Consider the following 21,905-nt stretch of genomic DNA (forward strand, 5'->3'; position numbering starts at 1 on the left):
TTCTCCTATTATCTTAGGCCATTTTTCTAAGGCTCACATTTAAGTTCCAAGGTCAATAAAGATGAAGATAAAACTACCTTAAGCACACAAAGTAGTTTGTCAAGGCCTGTATCACAGAAATCAGTAGAAAAATAGTATTTAAGAAAGCAGAGGCTACACTATAATGAGCACCCCTGACTGCTAAGTCTTGGAAAAGTAACTATATTTCAAGTCAGTAAAGCTTGTTTTTTTTTTTGTTTGGGTTTTCGTTTTAATTGCCATGTCATGCTGGAGTCAAACATATCTCAATATCAATAGGACTAGTATGTCACAAAATGACTTATGTAAACTAGAGAGATTTTATTATATATTTTATGCATCATGAGAAAAATACATATTTATTCTACTGCTCTATGTAAACAGTGGGAACAGAAGTAACAGGCTTAATTCTACTTACACCTTTTTATATTATTCAAGTTACATGAAGATAAGTAGTTAGGCTGTAGCTAAAAGTACTGTAATCAAGAGTCCACTACTATGGAATCAAGGTAAGAAGCTAGAAAAAAAAGCACCAAATTTAGACTCCATTTTTTGCCAGTTTTTTTCTGCACCATTAAGACCCTTTAACATTAAAAAATATTATGAAGACTTACATTAATCTTTTACTGCATTAATATTAAGGGCTACAAGATTAAGAAGTTACTTACTTCCACAGTCATCTTTAACTACATATTGAGATAAACTCAGTTACTTTCATAAGCTGCTGCCTCACACTTTAGAATCTCTAAGCATAGAAACTGCCACTTGTTTTCAAAAATAGTTCCCTCACATACACACCTCTTTAAATAAGTCTTCATATTCTCTGACAACCTGCATCTCTAATTCCAGACAACCACTTGCTTTGCTTCATAAATAAATGGATTCAAAGTATTTCAAAAGATACTCAATATTTCACAGCCATCAGAGTGTTGTGAAAGGAAAGAGACTAGAAAGAGTATTTTTGTTGTTTTGCTTGCACGTTTCTCAACTTTGCTATCAGGCACATCTATGATGTGTTTATTAACAGTTCTTATTCAACCATGTCAAGTATGTAATATGTTAAGTCATTTACTTTTTGTGAGATACTATTTTGTCTCACATTTTTATTGAAATAAAGTTACACTCAGTTTTTACTTGTGTGGTGCATTCTTTGAGCTTATGTGGTAACCTGCTATGGTAAGTTAAATGACAGTACTATTTCACGGATATACACAACAGCACAACAGACGCCTGGGGCAAAACCTCATTTTATTGTGTGGCTATCCATACAGCCTGGTGTGCTGCTTAAACAAAATGAAACAAAAATTAAGAGGGGAGTTAAAAACAACCCAACAACCCAAAAACCCACAACAAAACTTCTTTTAGGAACACCTAAACTTTGGGTCATAGATAAAACAATATGTTAATCAGAAAGGCATCTCATTCCAAATACACTCCCAGACAGTTATTTAAGTGAGATTTAAGTGCTCCTCTGTTAAATATCTATCTTAGCACTTATCAGACCAAAGATTAATAAACACGTCTATCATGTTCACAACCTAAAATAGAATGTTCATTGTGCAAGTACATTTATTAGATCTTAATTCTGTCGGTTTTTGCTAAGCATTACAATGTTAATAACACACATCTTTTAATTCCTCCTTCACACATATATAAATATTTAGAAAATAGCTCAGTATATAATCTGTTAAATATCACAGCTAGAATCTTAATCTACAGCACTATTTTCTCCAGTTTTCATTTAAACGAGTAAGTTTCCTCTAAAAAACTCCAACAGATTAGATCTTACCCTATCACTTTTTCTACCTGTAGGGATCAAAGCATCTTACACAGACATGTATGTTCTTTATTGGAAGTCTGAGGTAAGTGTACTGCCAACTGCTATAGACAAAATTTAAGCAAAACTAGGAAAAGAAGCAAACACCAGGCCTCTAATCTTACACCACCACCCACACAGACATGCTCACTCTCACTTAGTTTTGTTTTCTTTAAAATGATACTGCAATATAACAATAATAATAAAACTTCAATTTTAATTACAAATTTCATTCTGAATCTTGTGTAATTTTATAATGCAATCAGTATTTCAATATACCAAGCAATATTATTTGTCTGGTAAAATTAGAATATACTGCTTTCCCATATAAACATAAAAGCAAGTATAGATTCAATAACATACTAAAATACCTCTGCAGAAATGTTTTGTAACTTTGTCTCTTTTAATGAGACTACTGGATAAATCATTCTTTTGTGCTAAAAATACAGTAACTATAAGAGCAAATTAACACAGGAGCTTGCTTACAGAAGTATCATGTACTTGAAAAGTGGTGTTTGTAGAAAATAGTAATTGCAAAAATCAGTAAGGTGTTCTCCAATCAAGTTCAACCAGAATACACTAGTAGTAAGCAGTGCATCACTTAAAATGTGACTGGAATCCAACGATATCCATCAATAGTTAAATAGGTGGCCTAATTTTTAGAAATGTTCATTACCAGAAGCTTAGGAAACTCAGAAAAATCAGGACACAGTTAACTGAACACTGACAATGAATCCAATGAATCAAGTTTTCAGACCTAAATAATAAATAAATAAATCAATAAATGAAAGAAGAAAGCAGAACATATTGTCACAGGATCAATAAGCAAAAGTATTGCAACATTCTGGTTGAGTAGACACTGAAGTCTCAAATTAACACAACACTAAAGTTGGATTGAATGTGTATTAAATAGTTTTCTCAGCATACTTAGGAAAAAAAAGTTTAGCAGGGAATAACTTACATTTATTTGCTAGGTTCCTATGACAAAACATTCTATTAATACTCCTCTTGGTTGTTTTTATGAAACAGAAATCTATCTTCCTCTTAGTTTCCATTTTAGGTGTCCAGAAAATCCTCTTACTGCTGCTTTTAAACTTGCATTTAATATACAACATCCCATATTCATTCCCACATCAAGAAAAAAGCATTTTAATATGAGGAAACAATGAAAGAGCAAAACAACCCAAGAGATTCAGAGTATGTCTGAAGTAATTTGCATTATTCCACATTTGATTGTTTTCAATGCACAGTTACACAGGCATATTCACATATATATGTATTTGAGATTCACAGAAGACATTTTTTGCTTTGTGTTTACACTGCAAGAACATACTTAACAGTTATTTTTTTAAATATTATAGATAGCCTTTGTTCATACTTATTTCCAGAAAATATTATGTTCTTATTGCCATATTTACCACATTCACATAAATATGATGAATTTCTCATTCTTCAGGTCTGTTCCTCGGTAGCAGAACTGATACTCTGTTTAGTTCTTCTCTTTCTTGTCTTCCTTGGATGGGTTTTTAGCTACCTTTTTTGTTTCTTTCTCTTTTCCCACCTGATTAGTACCATCCTTTTCACTGGCTGATTTTTTTGTAGCCTCCTTGGATTTTACATTTTTGTCTAAGCTTTTTTCCTTTTCTCTGTCTCTTTTAGCCTTGTCAGAATCTTTCTTTAATTTATTCGTATCAACAGCTTTCTTGTCCTTTCGATCAACAGCATCTTTTCTTTTCCTGGCTTTCTTTTTTTCTTCCTCATCTTTGTTATCCTCCTTTTTGGATTCCTGCTTCTCCCTTAATTTCTTGAGTGGTTCTTTAACAGCTTCTTTTACTTTTTAGTTTTTCATTTAAAAAAGAGGAAATGTTCAATAAGAAAACCATTCTTAGATCAGAAAACATCTTATGAACAACCATCTAAAAGCTTCAATTGATTTATTACTTAGTGTTTGTTAGGCACCAATTTAAACTTGCATAATTAACTGTTTGAGCTTTAAGCAATTTGAACAATTAGTTTTGACTTTCAGCAGTATCTCACACCATGCAGCCAGCCAATAAATAACCTCAGCTTACTGCAACTGCATCCAAATAAAGCATTAATCCATTAAAAACCATGCCTCTATTAGCTTACTGTTAACTAACTTGTGCAGAATGCTAAAATCAGTTTTCGCTGTAGGTATGAAAATCACAGTAGATTTTGAATCTTTGGCAAGAAATTCTACAGATCATACAATGGTAGGATCTATAGCAGTCAAGAGCATCACCAAAAAAATTATTCTTCCAATTTTCTCAACTTTCTAAAACTACAAATGCAAGTGTTATAACAACACAAATGCGTATTATGTTCTACTGACATTGTAACCTCTGATTAAGCAAAACTTAAAAATGTATCTGAAGTATATATTTTACAAAAACAAGAAATAAGTACACCGTAAGTAAGAAGAAACAGCAATGTCCTGCTGAATTAAATGAACTCCAAAAAGTTTTACTTGGTTCACACATAATGCAGTGAAATCAAAGTAGCAACTGTAAATTAATTCCTACATTTTCCATATGTAATGTTATTCGTAATACTGGTTTTTTTTTGCTTGCTTTACTTTTGGAGTTGTATTCTTTGTGCTTATTTTCTCTCTTTCAAATCACATTTGGCTGTGACACAGTATCTAGGTAATACATCTGAAGAACAGTCAGAACAACATCCTTGGAATTTGCCCACAGTTCCAAAAATACGTGCCAGCATCAGCAGCATTCTCCAAAATAATTTTTAACTCAATAAAATTTACTATTTTTTCCATAAAATCTCTGTATGCAGCTGTCCTGGATTCCACCAGCAGCATTTGCACTTAATTTAAATACAGTATTTACATTTAATTTTAAAATGAATACTCTCATATTAGTGAAAAAGCAATCACAATTTCATATATAAAATACAACAGCTCTGTTTTTATTCAAACTTCTGAGAGAAATCACAGTCTGGAAGGTAAAAAGCAGGCAAGTGACATTTCTCCTGTAACATCTGCCTCTAACAGCTATGTAACATTTCTGTGGAATGAACAATTCAGTCACACAGCTCAAACTAAAAGGAATAACACCATTTATTCTTCCAAATTTTTTTCTGACAATAAGCAAACTGCATCATGCCATTTCTTCATCCTTATATCAAATACAAATAATGAAAAATTCAGTAATGATTTGCTAAATTACATTTATTACATTCTTAGAAAGAAGCAATTTGCAACCAAGTCATACCAAGCACGGTGTGGAACAAAGGCTGAAAATTTCAGCTTGCACAGAAGATGCCAAGAGAAGTCACATTCATACATGAGCATGAGAGCTTCCCTCAGGAAATGCACTTTTTCCCCAGTGAGATTTTATATTATAAAGAGTGTGCATTTTTCACATACTGCTAGAAAAATCACATTAAAGTCTAAATGCCTTTAGTGAAACAAAGAGACTGTGTTCTTTACATAATTCCATGCTGTGTGGAAATAGCTGAGCATATCTAAGAAATTAAGTACCTGAACTACATCTGGTACCTTGGTGTTTTGCTAAGGCTAATTAGATTTCTTAGTCTCTCTGCTACAGTGAAACATCTAGACCATGATATCCTGCTCATGAAGAAATGTAATTATAACTAAATATATGGTATAAATTGGTTGCAAGGTATCCTACTTTAAGCTTTTGAAAAAAAATTATAAGTTTCATCACTGCAATCAATTCTGCAATGATATTAAAAGGGAAGTTATTGAATTTTACCTAAAAGTTTCCTTCCATAAGAAAGAAACAGATTAAAGTTTTTAAGTACAGACTTGAGTAGAAATTAAGGTGCTCAAGTCCAACTATGATATAGTAATAGCATTAAGAATTCATATAAGATAACTAAAGGAGAATTTCACAAAGTAAAAAATGCACATAAATCAGAACAGTTTTTTCTTTTGTTTTTCTTTTTAAACACATGCATAATATGAAGTTACCATAAACTACTTGTAATCCAAACAAAACAACCCTTGTAAAAAAAAAAATTGACAAACAAAATCTCTAGTTAGGAAAGCACTCACATTGCCATTAAATTATAATCAGTATTAAAAAAAAAGCCACCAAAACAATGAAAAATGGGAAGGATAACAGTTTGCTGTACCATTAGACAACACTTAGCCAACATAGATAGTATTAGTAAACATTATTATAATCTGCAGTTTGTATTTGCAATGTGCATGCATTTCAGACATTATCTGCATGAAGTTCCACAAGAAAAAGAACTTTAAGAATACCTTTGACTCTAGTTTTTTTCTTGGCTACCCCTCCTGGTTCCTCACCTGATTCGTTGCAAAATGGAAATAGGTTATGAACACATCTGTGCTGTTCAACAAACATGACATAAAATTTTCGACTTTACTATGCTATGTAAAAAGTTATCTTTACACAGCTCACTGCAGTGCAATGGAGAGATGATGTTAACTCATTAAGAATAAAGCATCTTCAGTAGCAAGACCACCACAAGTACTGAGATGGAAGACTAATAATTCAAGAAAATATCACATTAGTAGATTCATGCTACTTAAGATGCTTCTCTAACTTCGTAGAGCTAGCTCAGTTCACTCCAGTGTGATGCCACATAATTATGACCAATATCCCAGCTGATTTCTCTGCCAGGTATTGAGCTCTCTCACAAACCCACTAACTTATGTTTCAATATGATTTTATAAATATTTAATAAACATTAACATAAAGATCTGAAAGCACATATGTAATGTAGGTTATATAAATTGAGTATTTTCTTACAATGAATTTCTATTTGTTTCTTTATCAGTTGCAGAATGTGTGTTTTGGCAAAGGTAGTGCTCATATTTCATGGCCATTTCATTTCAGCATTTCAGCTAAAATACTGTTTTGCTTAAGGCTATTTAAGGCTATTGAGACTTTCATTAAAAAAAAAAAAAAAAAGCCAACCTCACTCTCCAAAGTCAGGAGCTGCTCTATTTCCCCACCGTAACTAACAGAAACAGGTTATTCAACACCTTGATTGTGCTTTACACGTAGATCGACAAAAGGCTTGGAGGCAAAAGCCTTCTACCCACCCCATCCAAAAAAAAGTCAACCAAATTAGCCTTATCTTCTAACACCGTCAAAATATATAGGACTATCATCATCATGCTGCTGAGGATTAAGACCTAAATCATACCAGAACTACCCTGACAACAAAAATCTTGTGCATTGCTACCTAAAAAACAACTAGAAAGTTAACAAAAGTTATGTTAAATATATTTTTAAAACTCATACATAAGCTTACTAAACTAGAAGAGATATTCCCATGTCACATAATTAGGCTTCTCAATCAGATATATAAAGCACCTATGCCAGACATCTGAACCTCAGTCTTAGGTTTCCAGTAACAATATACGTCAAAAGTTACTCTTAAAAACCAATACAAACCCCCCCACATTCTAAAATTAAAATAAATAAATAAATACATGCATACATAAATTTAAGAATGTAGCCACTAAAGTCATTGTAATAAACTTGCATCTAAATTTCTATCTTGCCTGGTATTGAAAGTACCAAGCATTGACATTATGGGCAATATTTCTTTAAAATGGGTTAGCCAGGTAAAAATACAATTTTTACAATAATTTCCTTACAAGCTCATACCTGGGATATAAAAGCCTTTTTTTTCCCCTCACAGATTACAATCACTGCTTAAGTCCAGAGTTCTAATATAGCTAAATTCATTACTCAATCTTATTACTTATAGGCAGTGCATGGAAAAATAACAGGTAATTTTCTCATATAAAAGAATAGATTTCAAATTTGTTATAGTACAGCATTAATGAAACTATAAATAATAGATACACAGCAAAGCTGCACAAAGCCATATTTAAGTTCCCAGCTCCTCCCCTCTTTTCCTAGTAAAACTAAATGTTACTGAGTGTTTTAAGACATACTCTTAAAAGCACGTCTTGTCAGGGAAAACAGAAAATTTTACAAATACCTGTACACATAAAAATTGTAATACATTATGTTTGAAATTTTAAATAAAAGTAAATGTACTACACTGAAAGCTTAAGAAATACCTTGTTTGCTGATTATTGATACTCCACTTGTTAAATATTCAGGCAAGCAGTAATTTCTTTCAATCTGCTTTTATACAATGAAGAGTTTTAAGATTCTCAGTAAATTATCAATGCATGAATTAACTCTGTAAATCATGCATATATTAACATACCATGAAAAGACTAATTTACAGGAAAAGTATTCATTTTGAAATTAATATTTCAAAATCCCAATATTATGTAATAATCACAAGACAGAAATCCTGCTGCATCTTGATTTCCACTTGGACTGGGTCCCTACAGAAACTACAACACAGGGAAGTCTCATTTGTGAAGCCCAAAGAGCCTGAAGCAGACATGAGTGCAAAATCACTTCACTTTCCCAAGACAGCAATGTCCTGGGGCATGTGATAAAATCTGGCAAAGACAAAGGCTCTTGCAGCCTTGGGAGACAGAAATCAACATCCAGAATTTTATGAATCATGTAGCTGAGCTTGTGAACGTTTATTCTAAGTTTCATTTCAAGTGTCTTCAAACTTCTTTTTGAACTATTTTTTTACTACATTATAAATGACCAGAGCTGGCAATATGAAAGGAAATATAGAATTGTAAAAAAAGTAGAATTCGAAGTTAACATAGCTGGATAGGTTTCCAGTATTTTCCACAGAACTGTTTAAAGCAGTCACACTAAAAATTAATTATTCATGTCTAAGTGGTTATTTTTTACCTAATGCTTAATGGTACATAAGATCTTAACTGATTCTTTGAAACTTAGAACATTACAAAGCATTCTGATTCTGCAACAAAATCCAGTCATTTCCTCTATTTTTACCACATAAAAATCTTCAAGAATAACCTCCACAAAAAGAACCCCCAAGTGAGAGCACAGCTTTAGAATTTCAGCATCAAGAGAAAAACATTAATACTACTTTTATTTGGAAATACAAAAGCACTGCAAAACAAAACCAAAAGATAATACAAAGCACTCAGGTCTTTTTGACCAGTTTCATAGATGTCGATAGGTAACATTTGCATATTTAGCAATATATTGAGAAACCTGACATTTCTTCTTGCATATATAAATTTCATATTATTCATTTAGTAATACTGAAAACTTCGATAGCCTTCCTATAAAACAGGTTTTGACACGAAATAAAAATCCTATAAATCAACTTCACCACATCATCTCCCAGCATAAGTCCTCTTAACCTACAGCATCACGCAACAAATGTGAGCTAATTATTGTGTCTTACCCACTTACATGTGAAAAGGGAAGAGGCTACTTCACATTTACCATAGAAAGCATACGGTCAAGGTTGACACTATGCAGCTGACAGAACTTGCTACCCTTCCGGGATTTGTGGGAAGCCTTGGTAACAAAGTGTCAAGCTTTAAAAAGTAGGGCTTATTTTTGGACTCTTGCTTTAAATAGCAAGTTCCCATAGAAAACTTTCTTCATGGTACAGAAAATTAGCAAAGATGTTAAAACTGCACAACTAAAAACAGAAATACAAATCTGTAAGCCAAAACCCTTATTAACCTTTTTTCTCTCCTGTTTTCTTTCTCTGGAAGTGCAAGTCAGAAAAAGCTATGATTGTTTGCATATGCACCTGCACGTAACTATTACTATTATTCTGCATTTACAGTATTCTACATTGGATATACAAGGTCTTCTGCTAAACAAAGTATCTTACCCCACTTACCTTAACTCGTTACCTGTATGCATACCAAAGCCTGTAACTGTCCCAAATGCAAGGGCAAATGCTATGCAGCTTTTTTTAATTCACAGAAGCATTAAAAATAATAAAATTACTCTCAATACATTCTCCGTAAGTTGCTTTAATATCTCTTGCTTATTTGTAATTGCATAATTTTAGAAGAAAAACCTGAATTGAAGACATAGGGTAGAAAGCATTTTCTTTTTTGAAGTCACAAATAAGTATGTTGCATTTTGTATGAGAACATACAAGAAACCAATAGGCATGACTTGCCTTTATTAGCCTCAAGAAATCTGTTATGACCAGAAAGACAGTTTTTAGCATATTTCATGCTGTTGTGCGATTATGATAGCTGTTTATGGCAAGTGAATAGGAAAAACATCCCAAATTACTACACTGTACACAACAGCTTTCTCCAGCTCTCAAATACTAAGCAATTTTTACAGTATAGGTGGTTCCCCCACTCCACCTGACCATGAAATGAAATGAAAAACCTAATGCTTCAATGCATTCTTCTTCTACCCCCCAATCCAACCATAACCTACATGAGTAACTGCAATAAAAATTCAGTTTCTTCTAAGGCCAGTCAATTGAGACTATCTAAATCATGTAAATCACCATAACCCAAAACCTACAGGTGGTAAGCCTTATTCACTGACTGACCTTGAAACAAATGTCAGGAGCAAAAGATTGAACACCTTCTCAAAGATCATTATGCGTGTGGGGCTGAGGAGGGGGTGGGGGAAGTACTGGCAAGAAGTTGTTGCAGTAAGAATTTCAACAGATATGCAAACAGTTATGAGTTTATTTTCTTCAATTCTAAGTTAATTCTATAAATTATGAGCACTGTGATCCCCCCACCCACCCCCCCAAAACACTGTCTTACTTTCACATATTGTTGAAGGTGGCCACAGAAGTCTGGGGTTCAAACCTTCCATAAATTCTCAACCATTTCAGATATAAGGGTATTAAGTTTTTTCCCAACAATTTCTTTACATTAGTACCACAACAAAGGAAGGCAGAGCTACAAAGGTTCATGCAGTATTTTGTTTAAAGTTTGTAAACTTCCGCTAAAGACTGTTCAGTTAAAATATCAAACATTTACCAACATGAGAAAATGAGAAAGTAAAACATCCCACTTATTTCTAAAAATGCTGTCCAAACTGGAAGACTACTCCTTTAGACAGACTTTTACTTCTGGAGCTCTCTAAAATTTAATATAAATAGCCTGTAAGGGAAACAAAAGTAGCTAATGAAAACTCCATGTCCAATTTAACATAAAATCACTAAATTCTCATTCTTAACTAGCTACAAAGTTCCTGTGATTTAAACAACGTACTTTCTTCATTAAAAACACTGTTTCCTACTAATTTGCTCCATTTTAAATTCTCAAACAAAAAAACTGCAGGTAGAAAGCAGCAGCTTTGCCTCTAAAAATGATTATTCTGGAAATATATCAGAAGGCAAAGCTGCTACGGCTTTCTAACTGCAGTTTAAAAGCACATTCAAAGTTTCCTGGACTTCTTTTAAAGCATTAATATTCTGACTGTATTTTATATAACTGACAGTCACAAGTCAAACTAAAAAATTAGTTTTCAAATTCCTCAATTGATTTCAAACACTTTGTGTGGACTTAGAAGCAAGGGTTGAGATACAGATTCAGTCTTCCTTCTTCATGTGCATGTCATACTCAGGGTAAGCTTTTTGCTGTTAAATTGCTTTTAAAAACACCCAAACACCACCAAATAAAAGCCAAACAAAAAAAACCAAACACACAAAAGAAACCTCTGCCACGCTATTATAAAACAAAGACTCATTTAAATCTTATTATTATCCTCACTAGCCAAGTCCTCCTGCTTGCAGTAGCAACAATTAATCCAATACATTAAAATCAAACACTTTATCCTAAACTTTGAGAGCTTTGACAGTTCTGCTCTGTCAAAACCATTCATGAGGATTTAACTGTCACCTCAACAGGAGCAACACGAGGCAAGAATGAACACTTCTGGAAAAACAAAGACAAAAAACAACCTCCTACATTCCAGAAATAACACTCTAGGAAGTTATTTACTGTTAATATTTCCCCTAGGTGCATCCTATCCACTTCCCACTCTCCACCCCTTTTACTCCTACAAATTCTTTATTACCATTATAATTGTGGATTTCCACTCAATAAAAACAAGGAACTTCCATGATATCAAAGTAGAACTTTCCTGGTCTGCATTTTATCTCCCCAGCCCAAGTTAAATTTATTTACAGTTTACTGATATAACCATTACCAATTTCAGTGCCTGCTTCAACTACTTGAAAGCTGCAATCTGTTTATTTCACTTGAAACTTCACCAGATTATCATGTATATTTTAACTATTTGGTATAAAGTTCATGACACAGAATCCTCATAGATGTTTTACTCTTCTTCTAGGATATCTAGCTCCGTTACTGAGGCATCTACAAAAGAATTCCACATTCGATGACAGTATTTCTAATTCATACTGTTATTATTATCCCACAATAGTGATGAAACTCTTATTTCTAATTCAAATGTGCTTCTAAAATTAAAAGAGAAACCAAACAAAACAAGCTTGCTTATTTCCTATGTGTCAGATACTCCACAAGTTTCTTCCACTTGCTAAGACACTAATATTCCATAGATCTACTACCACTTATTTTCATAATGTACAGGGCTCCCCCCACTTTGCTTTATGCTTCACATACATCATCCTACAAAAATACTAAATTTGCATAGTACTTTCTTATATCCAAATCCTAAAATACTTGGAAGAAAATGTGACTAATGTTCTTATGGCTCTATTCCATTCATAAATCTTAAGCAACAGTATTAACATGTCCCAGTGCTGTTGCAGTTTTTTTTAAAGCATTTCTCTTGCTTAACACTAACACTTCTCTTTTACTACCTTTAAAAGAGTAAGTAAAACCCTGAGTTGGATGACTTACTGGAAGTTGGGGGTTTTTGTCTTTAATCAGGCATGTTAAATTGCCATGCCAGAGCAAGTGAAAATTAATTTAATTTAAAAAGATTAAAATTTCATCCTGCATCCACCAGTGTTAAAACTTGAGTATAAACTTTATATGGGAAACTCATATGAACTTAAGGCATCACAATAAACAATAATTCTAATAATAATCTGATTGAGTACAGTATTCATTTATTAAAATGACAGCCTGGTTTCAGCTTTTAGTATCAGATAAAAAAACTGTAAAACACAATTATAAACTCTCCTTTCTAGACCAGTATCTTTATGATAGTGGACAGAATTCATGTACACTGAAAATATTTTTAGAACAACTATCATGAAACAATTTCATAGGAAAAGGCTTAAAATTTTCTAAACTGCATTAAGCTCTTGAATTTAGCAAGGAATAGAAGACAATCTTATTTCCAATTTGTCTTTAATAGATTCAGCATTACATGAGAAACACACAATCACGGCCTCCCACTTCCATAAAAGGCTCACTTTAAGAAAACCTCAAATTTAGAACAGCCTTTCTGATGCAATTGTTATACTGAAAAAATGACTGAAAACTTAGCTTGAAAATAGTAAAATCAATGGGAACAAACCATATGATGACATCGTATCTTCTGAACACAATAGATAACAGCTCACTTAGAAATAAATGCTTCTGTAAAATTTTCAAGCACTTTTAAATGGAGTGCTTTTATTCAAACAAGTAAAAAGAATCTGTCTGAGAAATCAGTGAACCACAAAATAAGTTATTTATTAAAATCATATTTCACAAGAGAATTATCATTGTCATGTCTATATTAAGGATCAACATATAAATATGTATTTACATAACGCAGTCATGCTAGAATACAGTTAAAGCTGTTACAAAACGTTTCAGTTAACGTTTGCTAGAAAGACAAATGTTACAGTGTTAATAGAGGTTATTACACTCAGCTTTGTAAGCTTTGTGCACAAAATGCACAAATTGAAGCACATACAGAAACCAACTACACAACCACAGATACATATGTTTTATTCTACATATTTACACAACTGTGTAGTATGCCATCCTGTCACAAAAATGGAAAGGTAACTGAAGGCTTTCAACTAGTAAAACTACATTGTGTAGCTGACTTCAAGTTCAATATTTATAGCGTCCCGTTGGGAGTTGCCCCTCAATGCCATGAATTCTTGTTACATTAAGACTGATGATTTCATGGACATTTCTGAAAGCCAATCAAATTAGTCTCTCAGTCACTGGTTCTGTAAATCCAAAATAACACAAGTCTTTTTTCCCTGAACCCCTTCATTCTGTGACGTACCATCAACATCATCTGCAGCTTCGCTCTCTTCTTCTTCTAGTATTTCAAAAGGAGTCAATACATCATAGAGAAATGAGAGAAAGCCATAAAACCAATCAGAGCTTTCCTCTGCTAAAATATTAAGGACTTCCTCAAGGGAATCAATATTTTCATTACTGCCATCTTTGGTCAGGCCTACACAAGAACAGAGGAAAGAGAGGGAGAAAGAGGGAAGGAAAGAAAAAAAAAAAAAGACAGCAGTTAGGTGGAAAGAGGAAACTGTAGAAGGAGGATCTGTGAAAGACATCTCATGTCACAGACAGCAGTCTTTACAGGAATGCTAATCAGGAAAATAGAAAGACGTTAAGAAAGCTGAACCTTTCGAAGTACAAACTACAATTTGGACAATAAACATGCAGAATATTATGCCAAAATCTTAAAAAAAAAATAAAACTGCAGCAGCTTTGCTTTCCTTTGCTCCTAGCCCTAAAACCAAATTCCTTTATATTCAGTTTTCTTGCCATGGCATTTACCTTAATGCAGGCAGTTCTTTAACATTTATCCTCACACTACTTACAATCACCCAATTTGCCCTGTTCTTTTTAAACCCATCATGTTCAAATTTGAGAGCTTGCAACTGATAGCTGAAAATAACATCCAAAAGCAAACAGTATTTAAAAATCTTGTCACAGACATACCATTAAAGATACAAGTTATTCCACCATGCAGAATTTCAATTTTGATTAGAAGTGTGGACTCTCAGTTGCTGGGGGGTAGTGTTCTGCAGTTTGTTTGCTTGTTTGGGTTTTTTTAAGATGTTTCTCAGTTGTTGTTTTTTTTCTATGGTATGTATTCTGCATTATATACTTGCTCCCCAGGAATTACTTTCAAACCTGAGGACATGCAGAACACTAGATGAAAATGAGTATGTAGCCAATATGAAAGTGTGTATTGTTACACAGAAGATCTAAAGCAGGCTAAAATCAGATGAAGAGATGGTCAGAGCAGCAAAGAAAGAGCTTGTCACTTCTAAACTCTCAGATACCAGCAGTTGCTACCCTGGACTATGAAATTCACTGATTTAAGTGGTGCTCGCAAAATACCAATAAGCCATAATTACGCTTTTTTTCCTGTCTGGTGTTTTTTGTTTGGGTTTTTTTGTTGTTGTTTTTTAATTGAAATCCACTGGTTTACAGTCAGTACTAAATAATAATTCAACATTTCCATTCTGAGAAAAGCACAACAGAATGACCAAGCAATGACAAATGTCAAAACAGGAGAGGGAGGAGCTTCCCCTACTACTAACCAGAACAAACCTTGGTTTGTGTTGGAAGGAGAAGCAGAACAGTAGGCTAAGGGTGAAAACAAATTGTTGAGACATAAGATTAAGTGAAAACGTTGCACATGCAGACTGCAAAGCAATATTAGGTGTAGGTTAATGAAACATTCAAGATAGAGGAGTTCATGGCAGAGACATTTAGCACATTTCAACACATTTTTCTTACAGCACATAGTGAAAGTATCAATGATAATTCTGAGGAAACTTCCAAGTCCATGCTGTTCCACATCCTTTATCTGGATGTCCAGAACCTCTACTTGAGTGATCAGCCATTCTCCTTAATTTTTTCACAGGATAGCTCAAAGTTTTAAAAATGAGAGACTGAATCCAGGAGGCAATCAAGGTATTACAAATATCCCTCTCCAACTTCTTCCATGGCTTAGTTCTACAAAAATTAAATTTTTAGACTTCACTTTATGCATGGTAGACAATCATCATTCTAAGTTCTTTCCGGATTTTGGCCCAAGTGAGATGTAAAGACGTAAAACAAAGTAAGTACGTTCACTGAAGAATGAAATCTCAATTTAAGAATTGAAATATTAATCTAAAAATAATAAGTTAAAAAAACCTAAGTTATAAACAGATTTATAAATATTTTTATCATTATATTCTGCTGGAAACTGGCATTAAAAATAAATCAATAAACAAAATGCCACTCAAAAAAAGACTCCATACTTCAGATAGTATTTCTGTAAGCACTGTGAAGAACTATATAGATGTCCTTTCACTAAATCAAGAATAAGACCCTTGGGCAATTATCTTTGTAAAATGTAATATGGACTACACCAGTGTATTTTCCTTGAAAATATTAGGTAACCAAAGGGAAAGACAAACTGGAAGAATGTGTCTTACAGTCTTTACCATAAAAAATACCCCACCAAACAACCACCCCCCAGACCTTTTCTTTCAAATTCTTTACAAAAACTACCAAAGATTGTATTAATGGCCTTTGAATCTAAGGGTTAAGAACACAAAACACTTCAGCTTGAGTTACCCAAATCAACACACTATTTCATAAACTTACCTTTTTTTCTTTCTTAGAGAGACTTACAATAAAAAAAAACCCCAAAGTAATTAACAGTCAAACTGCTTTTCCTATTCAGTCATTCCTATGACCAAGAAGAACTGCTTTTCAATGTAAAACTCAGGTACCGATAAGCACAAATAAGCATGGTAAGAAGTGCCTAAAAACGGTGATTAAAATGGAACTGTCCAATGAATACCATGCTAAATCAGTGACCCAGAGGAAATAACTACTTTATTTCAAGAGATCTCTAAATGTTACTATTTAAACCCAAGAGTGATCAAGGGAGTCAAAATCCTTATCTATTCACAGTGTAGCCACAATCAATGGGGCATAGGGCTTGCCTACATTCATTTAACAAGTCAAAGCATTTCTTCTCCTGAAACATCTTTTATGAGAATGAGCATATACGTCCCTTAATATTTGAAGGTGCTACAGTAGAACATGAGAAAAACAGAGAAGAGTATGAAACTTCTCCGAAACAGCTGAGCCATACAAAAGTGTTTTTCAGAACTCCCATTATCTCGCTGCAGATTTCCTGAATGTGAAATCTTAGGACAACTGCTTGAAAACATATTTTTCTGCCATAGGTGAACCAGGGGAAAAAAGTTGGTTTACAAAAGTTTGAATTCTACTGTTCACTCCCGTTGGTTTGCTAATACACCAGGTTGTTTAGGCAGGGTTTTTCCCCCATTTTTGCTTAGGCAAACTACTCTGAACTAAACACACAAGAACAGTATTTTGACAACTTTCTGTAGCTGCAGTTCCACAATTATACTAACACTGCAAGCGTTTCAGTAGAATTTCTCAGGATATTGTTGCTTGTTAAAAAAGGTCTGAAACACAAAAAAATGGCTCGGCTCCAAAGGTTCTATTACAACAGACACTAGTAGTCTCTATACAGGATTTTGGGGGTAATACTACTACACCCACTGTTTCTCTGTACTGAGCAAAGCAAGTAGAGAGATGCAACACTCTTCCTAAGAAGAACAGCAAGTTCCTTCAAAGAACAATTATGAGTGAAGAGGGCAAAAAGTGCAAAGAGAGTTATCAATAACAGGAACCCTCAAACGAGTAGATTAAACCTCTTTTCTCATTACCAAATGGAATTCCATAAACAGACCTCACAAATGTCTCTGGAAAAAAATCTCCAAGATAACTGCAGGCTACCTTCAACAAGTTTGCATTTCCACCCTGGATAATTTTTATATAAACAGATATAAAACTAACCAACAAATACAGTTAGGTTGAGTAGCTGGCTGGGTTTTAGGTGGGGTTTTGTCCTCTCTCTCTTACTTGAGAGTGGGGGAGCAGGGAAGAGGGGAAGAACACATTTCTTGTACACCATTTTTAGAATTATACTAATATCCCTAGAGAACTTAACCATCTAACCTCCTTTGAGTTCAAGAAATTAAAAAAAACAAACAGACCCTATCACACCTTATACATAGAAGAAATAAACAATAAACTGTAATCCTTCTATTTAGGTGTGCCCAAGTAGAGAAAACTACTAAGTTATCAGCTACTAAACCATTCTTTGAAATACAAAACTAACTTAAGCTGGTAGAAGTGTTTTCCAAAATTCAATTGACTTAAAAATATATTTATCATCAATATGTAAATTAAATCATAAAATCTGTAGCAAAACCTAAAGATTACAGAAGGGGACAACATTAAACTATTGTACCTGCCACAACCCCAACACACAGTAGTTTACTAATAGCTAAAGAGCAGAGAAGAAAAAAGCGTATGACTTCCTAGTGTTAAACATCAAACAGTGGCATCTCCTTTTCAAGACAATATTAAATCAGCAAAGAAACCACTTGCTGTTATCGCAGTCTGACGCAGAGAAATACCCCAGAAAATAGCAAGTCTTCACACACATCATATATGCTAACAAAAATCCTCAAAAATAAAATACAAAAGGAGTTATGCATTCAATGATACCCTAGTGCAATTGAATATAGACCTACTATATGGCTTTCTTTCTCAAAATCCTTAATTTTGCAAGACAAATGTCTAATCTTCCAGTTTCTGCAGCAATAAAATAATTTTGGTCTGCATAGTGGTGTTCATTTTTAGCTCATGTTAAAAGCTAAATACAAACAAGCAAAATATTTTTCTGGGAACTTCGGTTCATAATATTATATGCTAGGTATTAGAAACAATATTTTTATACTCAATTTTAACCAATGTTGTGAAGCTTTTCAAAAATTACCATTTCCTTTGTACTGCATCAAATATTCTGAAATGAGATAAAATTGTGACCTGAGCAAGTATTCAAAAATTAATAAAGATAACTTTTGATCTGTGACCTTTTAATGTCACATTTGAAGTACAAGGTTTAAATGCGTGATAAGACAAGCTTGTAATAGAAACGCTGTCATATATTGGCAGAATTCCCAGCTGTATCAAGTGACAGAGATGTCACAAAGCTGCAGCATATTTCTAACTACCACCTTGGCAATCTGACTCCAACTAATATGACTCACAAGAAACTGATATCTGCTTTCTATACACTACACAGCAGACAGAAAAATTAGGATTATAATACTAGGAATATATAATATTAGGATTTTATAATTAGTTATAACACTTTATATATATACAAATATATATAAAAAAATATATGAAGTGTTATCTTATCCACCATTTATAATTAACATCCAATCTGTAGATTCTGGAGTAGACACTGGAGATTCTTTGGAGTGACTCTTGCTTTCACACCACTGCAAAGTGGCTCAATAATTCTGATTGCATAGGGTTTCTTTAAACCATAAAGAAATTAAACAAATGAGCCCCCCCTCCCCCAAAGAGTTGCTTATTTCTGCAAGCATAAGTGGAGAAAAATAAACTGACTATAAACTTTTTTTTTTTAAATGTAATACAAGTTTTGAATAGCAAGCCGTAACTGACAATCTTGACTAGTTTGAGACATTCCACTTTGCCCTCTGCTCAAGCTTCTATTTACTATGCTCGGGATTTTTGTTGTTTTGTTCATTTATTTAACTTGTTAGGTTTGCGTGCCCAGAGTAAGTTTACACTTGAACAAATTGAAGTAAACTTTCTAACATCATGTATGCAAGAAGTATCTATCCAATGCTTGACTGTGAGATTGAAGATGGTAGGGCTTTAACTGCTAGAAGATGTAGGCAGAAGGGCAGTATCACAAAGCGTGTCTGATAACTGAAATTTCTCTCTGAAGATACATAGTGAACAGAGAGACATTCTCCCACACTACAAGTAACAGAAACCTAAAACCAGCGTTTCAACATCAAAAAAGATAAATTTATGTCACGTACGATTTCTGAAAGGCAAAGAAAATGAACAGACTTGTGGAGAACTCAGAATAGAGGAAAGACAGTACAAAATATGCTAAACAGTCATCGAAGAAGTACAAAGGCCTGTTGGAAGTAACTCGAAAATTGATCTGGCTTAACATGTTACAAAGTTTTAACTCTTGAAACATCTTAAACTCTTATTAATTAATAAATTAATTTATTAATAACCACAAACATTTTTCAACAGTTGATACAGCAGCATCAAAATTATCCTTTAATTAAATGCTTCCCACTTACATTGCTATATTAGTAAAAAAAAACCCACAACTTGCTACAAGTTGCTCACACAATCCCACAACTTGCATTAAGAAAAACCCCAACCACAATTAAATCATTTTAAGTTCTCTAATTGGGAAAAAAAGAATCCAGAAATACTGTTTCGACATTTAAAAAAAAAAAAAAACAAACCAAACATAAATGACAGTTGTATATATTTTTCCACCTGTGTTTGTACTTGCCTAGCAATAATTTAGCATCTTCAACATCAAAATCTCCATCTCCATCAGCATCATATATCCCAAGCTTGCCTAGAAACGCAAAAAGAAGAGAGAATTAGGGATTCAGCAGTTTGTTCCCAGCACAGTGTTTTCGATGTGCAGTGGTTGACTGCTGATGGTAGGTTGTTGCCATGTATTTTAAAAATCATTTAGCCATACTCTTCTTATCTACATTTTAAATTTCCTGGAAAGTTCCCTTCTGCAATTTCTAGACTTTAGACTGAACACAAGTTAGTCTTTTTTCAACACATTATTATGGTACTCACAGATTTAAAACAAATCCATAATCAAGTACTGCACTTCGTTTGAACATACTGTGCTCAGAATAAAATCTCAGCTCACAAGGAACTTCCAACGTGTTTGATGGAAAAGAAATAACAACTAATCAAATAATCACCATTTGTTTTCAGGTTGGTTTCCTGCCTGTCTCAATTCTTGGGAGGAAAAAAAACAGATACCTTCTACTAACTTGGCATGAAAAATTACATAAGTGACATACTTCTTGGACAAAGAAAAAACATTCGTAATTTTTAATCAATAACTGTATGGTGTTTACTGCAGACAAAAAAAGTTGTCAATCCTCTTATAGGCAACTAATACATCAGACTTCTTACTTTTTTCTTAAACTGCAACTCTACCAGCCCTAAGCACACACAGGAGAACCCAGCTTCCACCCAAAAAGAATTTTTAGCACAGAATCATGGTATCCAGGATTAGAAGTGTCCTGGGATCACCATTTGAGTAGTAAGCTTTCTAATTAGTTCTGACAAACTTCAGACATAACTTTTAATAGGATTGAAACTCTGCACTCTTGGCAAAAAAAACTCTAAGTCCTTACAGTTTGCAGTATATTATTAACACTTGGCAGGCTCAAAATGGAGGCAGAACTTGATTACAATTAAAATAAATACAATTCATAATAGGGTACTTAGAAAATTATAAAACAGTTTTGTGGAAGAAAAGTTCAGACTTGGGTCTAGAATGGACAAAAAATAAGGTCATCACCACTGTATAGAAACAATCAATTAGAAAGGTTCTTTATCAGCTTATGGATAAACACGCAGACTGGTGGAATAAATGTAATTCTCCAGAAATAAGAATTGTATCATCTTCAAAACCATGACGAATGAGACAGATGAGAAATGACTGTTTCATGTCAATGCAGAATATTAATTCTCTAAAAAATTCAAAACATAAAAAAACAACAAATTTTTCAGCCAGGAGACTGCAAAACAAGCTTATTTCTCCAATATCCTACCTTGTAGGACCTCTGACAAGTTATAACGGAAATCCTTTGCTTTGGCTGCATGCATGGTAAAAATACAGAAACCATTAATTGCATTACTAGACCCGATTAAGTTCCAAACCAGAAGTTTCTCTTAAAATCAGTCCAGATCAAAAGAAGCATGTACCAACAGATTTGTAAAGCTTGTAAAACCTGCAGTTGCAAAAGCACACATTGAGTCCTACAACATCGGGGTCAATAGCCCTACCTATGGACACAGATACTGAAATCTGAGATACTAATTTTCACCCTTAGATATTATATTAGCAATACGATTTTAACATTGACATATTGAGATACAATAATCATCTTTATAAGCTTAAAACCGAGGTCACTCAACAAGTCACTTATGGGAGGATGACTGATCAGTTGTCCTGACTTTATAGGCAACACAATCCATCACAGAACTGGCAACACCAGCCTTCCAGATGAACTGTTTTACAGATGTTACAAAGAGATCCAGATTTATCCTCCGAGACTTCTTCAATTCTTTAATAAATGCAGTATGTTAATAACCTTTTTCACTCTTACGAGAATCCCATTTTAACAT

At 33.5% G+C, this 21,905-nt stretch overlaps 2 protein-coding genes across 9 annotated transcripts in view; both read right to left on the reverse strand.

Moving 5' to 3' along the window:
- The window catches only part of ASPH (aspartate beta-hydroxylase), a 111,066-nt gene that overhangs the window by 70,019 nt on the left and 19,142 nt on the right, over nt 1-21,905 (reverse strand). For 5 of the 8 annotated variants that reach the window (XM_061342826.1, XM_061342827.1, XM_061342823.1 and 2 more), the window contains exons 3-4: nt 21,329-21,373; nt 20,032-20,100 (exon numbers count right to left, since the gene is read on the reverse strand). In XM_061342826.1, the coding sequence (XP_061198810.1) occupies nt 20,032-20,100; nt 21,329-21,373 (114 nt within the window). Of the gene's footprint in view, nt 1-13,319; nt 14,065-20,031; nt 20,101-21,328; nt 21,374-21,905 lie in introns of those variants that run through there. The other 3 variants (XM_061342824.1, XM_061342828.1, XM_061342830.1) reach the window with 2 other exon arrangements.
- Nucleotides 3,086-6,532, reverse strand: LOC133206672 (uncharacterized). Its single transcript, XM_061342832.1, has 2 exons — nt 6,105-6,532; nt 3,086-3,667 (listed from the first exon to the last, which is right to left on the reverse strand). Exons 1-2 carry the CDS (start codon nt 6,205-6,207, stop codon nt 3,324-3,326), a joined length of 447 nt encoding a protein of 148 aa, XP_061198816.1. The 5' UTR covers nt 6,208-6,532; the 3' UTR covers nt 3,086-3,323.

The sequence above is a fragment of the Neopsephotus bourkii genome, unplaced genomic scaffold (genome assembly GCF_033783945.1).
Source record: "Neopsephotus bourkii isolate Nb327-2 ecotype Australia unplaced genomic scaffold, CSIRO-AGI_Nbou_v1 NB_1820, whole genome shotgun sequence".
NCBI lineage: Eukaryota > Metazoa > Chordata > Aves > Psittaciformes > Psittacidae > Neopsephotus > Neopsephotus bourkii.